Source organism: Lissotriton vulgaris, chromosome 5 (assembly GCF_964263255.1).
Source record: "Lissotriton vulgaris chromosome 5, aLisVul1.2, whole genome shotgun sequence".
Lineage (NCBI taxonomy): Eukaryota > Metazoa > Chordata > Amphibia > Caudata > Salamandridae > Lissotriton > Lissotriton vulgaris.
Genome location: NC_141693.1, coordinates 1,279,445,098 through 1,279,457,410, shown reverse-complemented (window position 1 = coordinate 1,279,457,410; position 12,313 = coordinate 1,279,445,098). Strand labels below are relative to the sequence as shown.

Genomic DNA, 12,313 nt, shown 5'->3' with positions numbered 1-12,313 from the left:
GAAAGTTGGCAAAGGAGTTGGAATGCAACCAGAAGCGGGTCTCAAGGCTACCAGAGGAAACCAGAAGAGTGGCAAAAGAATGGAGCATGGCCTCCCTAAAGCCTAAACCTGCTAAGGCTGCGTCTATGGCCTGGAGAACTCTGGATGCATTTGGATCAGCTGTGGGATCGGCTCCTGAATCAGAGATCGGGCACGAGATACAGTGAAAACTTGATGTCCTTGTGACTTATCTTTAGCTAGAGAGTGGTGGGATGGGGTTGAGTCTTACTGTGCTTTCTTGTGCCTCCACTTTAATGTGGACTTAGACTAGCAGAAGAGCACATGTTGCATGATCAGTCTCGAGAGCGGGAGCAGGATTTGTAGATGTTTGCAATAGATATGTCAACACACAGCTTTGTGGTCCCGGATCAGCTTTGGGTGCATGAGCCCACATTCCTCACACGACTTTGAGGTGTGCCATGAGCCCAAATACCAAAGTCACACAACCCTGTGGAACCCTGTCGTATAAGGTTGTTTCCTTGCACACAAACATTCAGTTTGAAAGACTTGTCAAACCAACCAAAAATGGAACGGAACTCCAGATCTGCATTCGAAGACATACAAAGAAAGGAACTCATGTCAATGTGCAAGGATGGCGCTCCGCAGATCTGCATTCGAAGATGTTGAAAGAAAACAACTAATGTCAATTTGCAGCGATGGTGCTTACATGCTGCTCTGCTCCATCACTTCTTAAGCGAAACGAAGCCAATGCAGAGCTGCATGGCACTACCTAGAGAGACCTGGTAGCACAGCTGGAAAAATGCCCAGATCCAGGCTAGTGCCTGGGGAGTATTCAAAAGGTGAGGAATCTGCAGTTAGACGTATCCATCAGAAATGTTACTTTTAATGCCCTGCATACTTCCTGTTCATGACACTCTTTCAAACCCTCTCGCAATTGACTGACCTTGCTGCTATACAGTGTGGAAAGTATACACGTTAAATCTGTACAATAATTGTAAACATATGATTTTTTAACAGTACTTGATCTTTTCAACAGCATGCTAACTTTACATTTCTTCTTCAGCACTCCAATGACAATGGGAACAAAGCCTGCACTAAAAATTTGAACCTCAATGATCTGCTGTGTAGCACCTCTGACCAGAATTCCCTTTGAGGCGGATCAGCACCATAAGGCCGATCCTGAGGGAACGGCTGCTGAAGTCAATCTGCTAAATGACTATATGAGTTCTTACTCGGTGGTCAACATGTTCTGGCCAGGCAAATATGCCACTCTACAAGCTTCTGTTTTCAGCTGCTGCTGAGCACACTGTGAAATGCAAAGCCTTGTGTAAATCATACCAATAACATCACATTTTGCTTTTAACGCACATGCAAGAAAAAACCCACCAGATTGAGGAACCACTCACAGTATTGTCAAGTGACACCAATCTTGCCTCAATTAGTGTATATTAAAGCGTCAAGACGCCAGTCATTCAATATGAAGGAATTACCTTTTGCAGAATTAAAGTGAATACTTGGATTTCATCTGTCCACTCTCTGCCACAAACATAAAACTCAGAGGCCATATTAAAACACTTTACTTGTTTATTTATAAATACCGATGTGTGATTCATTCTTCATACACATGTGAAGGTTACTCCCAAACGTTCAACCATGTAATACTTATATAATACTACATCATCATAAACAATATTAATAAACAACCAATAAAACGGAACTTCCTTCATCTCCAAGTTAGAAAGGCCACTCAGATTGCATAAAGTTACATTCTAATTTCCAACCCCTTATCATGCCAGGTCTCTACTCTCTCTGGGCTGTATGTCCGTTTGTTTTGGGTCCAGGAACAGCAGCTGGATAGGGGCAGGGAGAGGGAGGAAAAGGGAAATAACCCAAACCTCTAGAAAGCTTGGGATATCCAGATGCTCGTGCCATTCACATTAGAAATAATGTGTCATACAAGTGAGTGTAGGACTCGACTAGAAATGTGCACTAAAGCGGGCATCAAGCTGTCCAAACAAGCCATAGGCAACAACGACAGCATAAGCAGTGACCAAGTATGTGCACGCAAAGCAACTCAATAACGGATAGTCAAAGGTAAGAAAACAAGCAGCTAAGTAAAGCAATACCGCGGTCATATGGCCAGTCAGGGGTTGTATTCTCACAAACACACCATAAACTGAGGACATTTTGGAATAATAATGCCCAGCAAAGAGGGCATTACTGCAGTTACAGACCAAATTAGATATTATACCTAGAGTGAAAAAAATGCTTCCTCAAAATAAAATACTACACTGGAACACATTTTATGACAATAATCTACTTATCCAACTGACAAACTCGAAAGATGACATCACCCAGGAATAGTGGAAGCTTTTCTTTCAGTGTCCTTCCTGTGGAAACCACTGAAATGTGCTGGATCCACAATCAGCCACATGTGCTTAAAAAGTGTACACATAATTTCTCTTCTTTTGACCAGAGGATATTCAGCAGAAGCATGGGTGTGTGGGTGTGTGTGTCAGCAGTGATGGAAGGAGCACTTTTTGACAAGAGCGGGCCGTTAAGTCTCATACCAGTAACAAGGTAAAACCAACAACCTTCTTCTGGACACTCTTTGTAATTAAGCTTGTCATGAAACAAACTTTGCTCAATACCTCTTGACAAACCTTTGTGTAACGAGGACTCAACATTTTTGTTAACAGAGTACTTCATTCACTGAATTACAGTACATAACAAGATTACATGTCACAATATCCATGGTTGGATGACAATCTTTACCAACAAAATTCAATCCCCTCAAAATTCCAAGTAATCCCTATAGTCTCAAAGTTAGAGCTGAAACGTGCCTTGCACAGACTATGCAATTACGTGATGGTGTTTGGTAGGCCTCTGAGTTTTCAGCTTTTTGCGAAAATATTTGAAATAGACAATTGTGATGAAAAACTGTGCCCGTGGCATTGTGTTTTTAACACAAGGCAATTAAAACTAAAAAATATAATAATGAAGGAATAAATGCATTAAAACGGAACACAGCTACACCTAGTAAATGCAAAAGCATCATCAGCCTTTAAAGAACCAACTAAGAACTACAATGGTCTAAAATTAAAACCATTGGGAAATATACATAGAAAATATGGCATCTGTGCCACTAAAGTAACTTTCAACATTCTTGAATATAAAAAAAAACCAAATATGAATTTTTTTTTTAACTTGTGTTAAGTAGTTCATCTTTAATGGTGGCAGCATCTCCTTATCCAATTCATACTCCTGGTTTTCTAATGAAGGGCAGTTTAGACTATGACATAACTTGTGTTATTTTATTTCTCTATCTTCTTCACATTACCGCTGTAGGCCATCTCCACCATCTTGCAACTTAACTGCAAATGTGTTTTCCTGTGCAAGGCCAAGATATGTAGATAAAAGTTGTTTAAGGAAAAACCAATTGTTGATTAACTAAATAATAGCCAGGGAGATATACACAGAATATGCTGACTAGGATTCGAATTTAATTAAATGAAAAGGTATCAAGTCCGAATAAAAGGAGATTTCTTGCAAATAGTTCAGCACATTCATTTCGATTAAAATTACATAAGTTTGAATCATTTGATTTGAATTGATGGCGAGTCAGATTTTTTTTTCTTTCACTCACCTTGCATTCAACCTTACTCCTAATTTTACCCATACCCTATCCCTCACCATAAATTTCTCTATTCATTACCCATACAGTGACCTAACCTAATTCTTAATCATAACCCTCACCTTTTAACCCAAATGCCTGACCTTAACCGATCTTATTTTTCATTCCAAGTCCAAACTGTGCTCCTAAGTTTATCCCTAACTATAATCAACAACTCTTAACTATATACCCGAAACTAACACCCTACCGCATATTCTAAAACGTTTTTATCTGATCTCCCTTCTATTTTCGAATTGGTTTTCAAGCCTTTTAATGCAACCTACATTCAACTCAAATCAAATTATTCTGACTCGTCATGTCTTACTAGTTTTGACCAATGTGGGAATCAAACACATTAGACAAAAATGCTCATCGAATGGAGTTCCCAAAGTCCTATATCATGGACTGTCTTTAAAAACAAAAGCTGGGACATAAATATACACCCGGAGGCCATGAAAGACTCTGCATCCATAAATTAACTGAAAATAAGTATTCCTTACATCAGGAAGGAAATTCGCCACCAAGCAGAAATATGTACTTGTAAAGAGCCTGGCATCATGTGTGAGGACGTGTTGCACAGAACTACTGGCCATGGGAATTACCCAATATGTGCTTTGTAAGGAGTTAAATAAAAACGGAGTAATTCTTGTGTCTTTGCTAGCCAAATTCATATGTGTTAGCTGCGTTCTGTACTACTTATACAGACATTGCACACCTTTTAATTAAAAAACAAGAGTGATCATATAGGTATTTGGCATAACTTGCAATGCTGTGCTCCCTGATTATACATAATATCATCCAATTCATAACATCAGACATAGACCTGTAGATGGACACAAGCAAAGATGAAGTTCACCTTGGATAAATCGGCTCTTAAGTGCAATATACACACTACAAAACAGAGTTAAATTGTAAAAAAAATAAAAAGTGGTTTTCTGAAGAAACTTGTGAGATAAGTCTGTCGCACCTCCTTAAACACCACCTAATTTTTCTGAGATCCATCACTAGTACAGAAATACAAGGAGGGACACAGCTTAACAGTTTGCTCAGTTTGGCCATTGTCGGTTTTGTGTATAGAAGATTTTCTAGTGTGCATAATATGTTATAAGAACTCTCATAATGTGATGCTGGGTTGTGAAATAAAGAATGGATTAGGCTTTCGATAGCTTTCCACAGTGCCAATAACCTGTGTTTACAAAAAACACACATCTCTGCAGTTTTACACCTGATGAACTGCTCCCAGAAAATTAGTCTGAGTTTTCAGAGATCCTCGTAGGGATGACTTTTTTTTTCTAATCTTCAGGTGTGCATAATTTTGTTTTAGCAAAAGCAGTGGAAAGTGTCAGCCAGAGAATGCACTGGCAAACCGCTTTAGGGAGATCACTTCCTCGACCTCCCCAACAGCCATGAAAACAGAGTGAAGCAAAACTGAGAAAAAGGTGGAGACAATATAGTAACTAAGCAGAATAAAATACCGCCCGATACTAAGTCAAGCTAGGCTGCACAACTAGTCACTCGATTATGGACAATTGCCAAATTCCAATATGAAGCAAATAATAAGGACCAACAGAGACGTTTGACATGATTTGATGGAAAATATGGATATGGACATGGTGAAATAAACATGAAGAAATGGCAGCAATTCCATTTCAAAACAATCCCACCGATCAAAAGGACTATTGAGCTGTAAATACCAGCTAACTAGCCAATACTGTCAAAATACTCAGTGTTAGGGTTTACGAATAATTCAATACTAAATGGTCAACTGTAATTATTAATTTGTGTGTGAACAGATATTCAATTGCCTTTTTCCAATTCCTGTCTGCTTTGAAACAGTGTGCTGCCTAAACTTAGCCAAGCCATCTCCTACTCACAAGAATAACCAATGAAAATAAAGAATATCTCACTTTGTCAAGCAAGTAAACACACTGAATAAATAATATGGAACACATGACCATATAAAGATGTGCATATCCAATTTGTATAGAGCAATAACTCCTGCAATTAGGGAGTTAATATGGAACACATGACCATATAAAAATGTGCATATCCAATTTGTATAGAGCAATAACTCCTGCAACTAGTGAGCTGCTAATGAATGAGAAGCCCCAGAAAAAACATTTTCCCTCGATAATACAATTTGGTCAAGTGGGGAATATGGATTAGCACTCAGACGTCAGGAGCCTAAAGTCTGAAAACAGCCATAGCCAAACCTCCTCTCACTTGAACATGTAATAACACATGTGTGTAGCACTCAAGTGGCATGTTTCTAATAGTGAGAGGGGTTACTGAACATCTATTTTACTATTCTAAAAATAACAATGTCAGCAAGTGAGGCCGACTTCAGACCAGCAAGTGGCAAGCAACAACAGCAGCACGCTAGGATGGTCAGTGCAGGGAATAGGAGGTCAGTGCTTTTGAGGCTAGAATTTTCTTTATCTGTTGGTGGGTTGTGACTTCGCTTATCACAATATAGGAAAGGACATGGGTCTCTCACCTTCAAATGAGTGACTTCCTTTTTAACCAGTAGGCATAAAGTAATAGCCTTTCAACAATATTAACTTGTGGAGCCTTCGGTCATCTTCATCATTTATTAAATTGATCAGTTTGCATTAAACCAAAGTCTGCAACTATGTTCACCTATTACTAAATGAGATGACTGCCTCCATCGACGTATGACAAACAGTTGCTTCATGCCATTTGTGAGGATGGGTAGGAATCTCTTAAAGCGAAGTTTAAAAAAGATGGACATCTGAGAAATTGTGGCATTTTGTCTGCCGGGCCTGCTCATATCTGGTCTTCATTTCGAGTTTTATTTCCTGTTCCTCTGGCCCAGGTTCGAAGTGTGGGCATTATTATGGATTCCATGTTTACCATTGGACCCCATGTTGGCAGTGTTATAATCCGTGGCATTTTACCACACAGAGATGGGGTGCCACAGCATTAATTCTACCGAAATTGAACTATAACCACAATGCTTGCTTAAATTTCCCTTTCAAAATTACTGAGAGACTTCAGCAGCATAAAAATGCTGATGCTTGAATGCTCTTTATGTTAATATTGCTAGTACCATAAAATCCCAGGTCTGCAGTCTTCACCTTTTCTGCCTGTTCTAGTTTCTATTAAGTACTTGCACATTTCACATGAAGCGGTACATAAGAAAGTCCCCCTACTTGTTCTTACCAAAAATAGATTATCAGTTGAACAAGAAATCTTTAGTCAGCCAATTTACTGTCAAATCACAGTCCCAAATATAAATTCAAGGACTGTTCAATGTGCTTTGAGTTCTTCTGTTAAAGGCATGAAGAGCTGTCCCATGTAAATGAGGATATTTTTGAAAGCATTCTTAACCTATTGTACAGCTTTGATTTCCATCCATTGATTCATGTTCGCTTCATGCTACCTTTTTTTGTCAGTTACAGTACTTGCTTATTTGCCGAGCAATGCACTATATAAAACTTGTACAACCTAACTGTACACAGGAAAATGCACATTGCAGAACAGCACATTGGAATGACGCCTTTGTATATGAAAAACACGTGGATAATATCAAGTGCCTCAAAACATTCCTGTACTCGAGACTTGTTTTTAATTTAGTTATAAATATACAACAAAACTCACTGTCACTGTGAATAATTAAAAAAATACGTCAAAACAGAACCATACTACTACATCGGTAGAGCATGCAGTGTATTAAAATAATGGGTATATAAAATTTACCATAATGGTGCACTTCGTTCGTTTCCTGCTGTTCCAGATACTTCCCAATAAGTGAGAAATTCAGATTTTAAAGTAGTAAAAAAAATGATAAACAGAAAAAATGTATGCCTGTTTTCATGTGACAGTCTAAGTTGCATCTCTCCGCATATGGCGTGGGCAGAGCAATGAAAAACAATTCTAGGACACAGGTCTTATTAACTAACTGCCAAATTCTCCCTCTGGATGCAAGGGGCCTCGACTGCAGCTGCCCTCAGAACACAGAGATGAGTGTGGAGCATTCTCAAACATGGGCTCTACCTCTGGAATGAACTCTCACAAGGGTCTCGGAAGCAAACATCTGGTCTTCATTCAGAGTAAAATAAAAAACCTATTCTTCAGATCTACATCACCAGTGACTGAACTCTCATCTATAATCCTTACACCATCCAACTCCAATTCTCATACATAGATAATTAATTGATATTGATTTAATCTTCAAAATTATAAAATATCCCCACTAAGACATGACTGAAGTAGCTCATATGGCCACAGTGCAAAGGAACACACAAGGAGTTCATCGTAGCAATTAATGTGCTTCATTTCGTAATAAGAATTACTGAATTCACGAATTTTACATATTAATAAATTAAAACAGTAGAGATCATATGAAATCCTACAATGGATAAAGGAGGACTTAATTTGTTTTGACAGCATCCAGTAAGTAAAAATGATCTAAGATCCTATATTCTGTTAAGAAACCAAGCCATAGGTCGAAAACCAGCATCCTTGGCATAAGACATTTTCAGCAGAGGAATTTGATGACCATTTACATTTGAATTGTAATGCAACCTCCAGATGCAACCCATTCCTAAGGTTCTCTGGTTGGCACTTATCACTGAGAAGCAAGGTGTGTCAGACTTAATATTCCTGGACGTAGATGCTGTTCGCATTCTGTAGGCGAGAAAGAAATCAAATCTGGCAAACTCAGCAGATGTCCGTGAAAGCAATTTAAGATAGCATTTTGGAATCTAGGCTGCTGCAACTCAAGCTTCACCAAAGTAAAATAGATTGGATTAATCCCCAGACAGCTTTTCTGTGACAGTGCATCGCCATGTTTTGGCTCCACCAGCCGTCCATTCAATCACAACAGAGATACTGAATGCATTAGAAGTAAGTGGATAAGGATGATGTCACCCTCTGGGTCTAGTGACAGAGTACCAAGTTATCTGAAGCAAGATCTATCAAGATTTCGAATCTACACCAACCATCCGTCATATACTGCACTGTGTCGTAAACTGCAGAGGTCACTATACTTCTCACAGCCTAAGGCCTGTTCTTTTCTAAGCATTTTTTGGTTTGACTTTGGATGTCTTTCGTGCTGCCCACTACATCATGGAGTGTCATACACTGAAGCAACTCAAAAGTAAATAGGTGGACACAGAACCGTTTTGAATATGGGGAACTTAATCAGATACAAATGCTAAACTCTGGTACATTCTTTAACACAGCTTAGATCCATATCACAGGTCTCAGACCCGAATTTAGAAGACTAGAGGTGTGCATGATATGCATGACTTTCCCAATTGTGGATTTGTAAGAGTGGGTAGAAAAGAAGGAATGGTGGCTTCTGTTCAAGATATGCCATGTGACTATTTCTGTTGTATTTATATCCGCTCTAACTGTCTCCAAATAATAACAGTTGGGATACCATATGTCTCCACCATACTATACCCCAATCCCAACAAGGTTGACAGGTTTTTGCTCCTGTTGTTGATATAAGATTGTCATATCTATGCCACAAAGGTGAAGGAAGCAAGTTCTAGACACGTCCAGCATGAAGTCCAAGACTGACCAGAGCCAGACTTGTCCTGGATAGGACATGCATATACTTAGAAAGAAGAACATTCTAGAGCATGGTGATGAGTGAGCCTGGTTACCTCCGACACACTGCGGCAAACATGAAAATTAAAATATCACAAACGCTTCTAGGACCACTGACGTCCAGAATCAGTAAAAATGGGTTGCAGCAGTCTGTGGAAACCCAGCACACAAAATATTTATGAGTACACATATGCCAAATAAAAATCTCTTCTAAGTCCAATCAGTTTTAGGTAAAGAAAAACACAGCACTGGTGCCCTACCACAACAAACATCTCTCATCACTCTGATCTACAGTTAAATGGTGTCAGGTCAGATCTAACATCTCAGAACACTAAGGACATTTCACATAGCATCCCAAAAAAGATGACTTGTTTTCTAAGAGGTGGGACAAAGGCTATTAACTTGAGGAAGGACCTCTCTTTCAGCTGAATAACTTACACAAAGGGGACATAACAAGACCCATAAATCGCAATATCCGTTAATGCAGTTGATCATTATTAGTGCATGTTAGTTTACAAAAGACGAGATGGTCACAACACCTTAGACCATCCTTCATTAACCAGTGGAAAAGGACTTCTCTGGGTGTCAGGGATAGGATTCTAGATCTTTGGCCAGAACCTTTTCCAAAACAATGAAAGTTAGTATTTAAGGACAGGTGTAGGTTTGGCTTCACTGGAAACGCTGCTCGGCCTGTTTTACCTCTCAATGGCAGAATAGGAAAAGGAATACAGATAAGATTAGTTATTAGCAAATTATTTTACAAGTATAATCAAAGTCATTTAGTATTACCTGTTGTGCTTTCTTCAAATCAAAGCAAAAATTCTCAGAACGAATTAGATTTAAGGAGCTATTTTCACAGGTATATTGAATGATTTCATGCAGCAAATTGGGGGAGGGGTCGGTTGGTTATATTTTGCACAATTTTTGCAAGAAAGAAGTTTGCTAATACACCTACGAACAAGACAGTTTTAGATACAACGTAGGGCTCCCTTGTCCTGTCAATAACGCTGGACCAAGATGCTTGCAGTCACTCTGCTGGGCTTGTAGTGAGAACCATTTGCTTTGATTTAGAAAAAAAGCATACCAGTATCTTAAAAAGCCTTGTGAATATAGTATACATGCCAGGACAACTGGCCAACATGGAAAATAAATACAGAAATAGCAACAAACAAAGTGTGGAAGTGCAGTTCCCCTAGATGTCACATGGTTTGAGATAGAGTGCGTCAGACAGAGGTGGATTGGTTTCTGTAACTTTAAATGTGGCCATCAACAGTGAGAGGTAATTTGAGAGCTCTGGTTCAGATGATTACTGATGTTCAAACATTGTTCGTATTTCCTCGCCCAATTAACAAGAATAAAGTCTTTTGACTTCTAGAAGAGCTGTGCTTCTTTTAGCTTTCCGCCATATCTTCTTCAAGGCATGGGCTTCCTCTCCAGATCAGTCCTCCTATGTCACATGTAGACTTCACTGTTCTCCCTTAAAAATCATGCCCTGTCTGGCACATAACTGGGTTGCTAAATGGAGATTCTAGTTTCCATTAAATCGAAGTCAAATTTCCAAGCAGACTAAAAAATATTATATCTTTCAAGTGGGCAATGACTAAAACCCGGGAAGATTATCCTGATTATTCGGAGAGCGATGAGAAGGAAAACAGTATCCTGTCTTATCCCGTTATTTAAGAGTGTCCATGCTTTCCTTTGGGTATGAAGAGAAAAGCGAATGAAGCTTGTGCAAAAAGTGCCCCTGTTCATATCTGGCCTCTGTTTCTGCTGGAAGTGGTTACTTGGAGAGCTTGCTGATGACCCTTATCAGGGCTCCATTCTCATCTTTCAGCCTTTGGTTGTCAGACTTCAGATCTGTCAGAACCTGCAATGACAGAAAAGTAGTGAAAAGAAAGGTAAATCTGGGTGCATGCTTGCATTATTTTTGTTAGCTTCACTAAGTTTCCTACTTCCAGGCACCATTATTCATGAAGACATAACCGGATAGGCAAATTCTACCATTTGTCTATAATCATGCCAATAATTGGGCCCTGTTCATGAGGCACGATCCAGGAGTTGGCATCATTTCATTACCTGTCACTTGGCCTGGGATCCTGAAAAAAGACTTGCTCTTTGCATACAAGATTACCACTTACTGGTCACACAAACAATTCATGAAGCCGGCCCATGTTAACCATATTGATGTATGATTGAAATAGCTTTTTGGGCACATAGAACAATATCTTATAAGTTAAGTGCGAACCTACCTGTCCACAAAAGCAACAGATAGTAAGCATAAAGTAAATGACCATAAAATGGCAATGCATGACACATGATGGGAAGTCTTACAGGGTCAAATGTGGGTAACAATGGCATGTTCTGGTAGCACTTATGGAGGCATGTGATCTTAAATGGGCAATAGAATACTGGCATGACAATCTTCTGGTGGAATCGTAAGAATCACCACGGCAAAGTGTTTTTTTTAAATTTGCGTTGAAACTGGTTTGGCAACTTTCTAATCACAAAGGGATAAGTGGTATAGATAAGTAAAACGGTGAAAACTGGTATGGCTAACTAAAAACTGACATGGCAGAGTAAAAGCAGACATGGCATTAAGAAAAATGACATGGCAATTTTTTTCAGGGGCACTGTAAAGCATGCCGAAACTGGACTAAAGAGAATGGGAATGTTGAAAATGATAGGCTGGTGTAGTGAAAAGAACTTTGGCGTATCTGAGAAACACCCATGACAGACTGGCACAGTGATTATCACATTGCAGCAGCCTACCTAATCAACACACATATTGGAGGAACTCACAAATACTGGATCTCAATTATATACTAACGTTCCAAAACGTATAATGGCAGGAACATGGTCTATACCAATCTTGGTAGTATTTTATTGTTTGACACAAAGACTTTGATAGAATTTACATGGTGTGCGCTGATGCGTCTTTGTTCAAGGAAGAGACCCATACGTACAGTAATACTTCAGAGGGTGCCCCTGTGAACAATATTTCAAGTTCTAAGAACTCTAGAGAATTGCTTGCAAGATTATTGTCCACACATTGGCAGGTAC

General features: G+C 39.2%; 1 protein-coding gene across 8 annotated transcripts in view; it reads right to left on the bottom strand.

The window, feature by feature from the left end:
• Nucleotides 1-1,566: 1,566 nt before the first annotated feature.
• Nucleotides 1,567-12,313, bottom strand: part of PPP1R12B (protein phosphatase 1 regulatory subunit 12B) — an 880,212-nt gene continuing 869,465 nt past the window's right edge. For 4 of the 8 annotated variants that reach the window (XM_086923137.1, XM_086923132.1, XM_086923136.1 and 1 more), the window contains one exon: nucleotides 7,246-11,120. In XM_086923137.1, the coding sequence (XP_086779263.1) occupies nucleotides 11,034-11,120 (87 nt within the window). In that variant the 3' untranslated portion in view covers nucleotides 7,246-11,033. Of the gene's footprint in view, nucleotides 11,121-12,313 lie in introns of all 8 variants that reach the window. The other 4 variants (XM_086923135.1, XM_086923131.1, XM_086923138.1 and 1 more) reach the window with 2 other exon arrangements.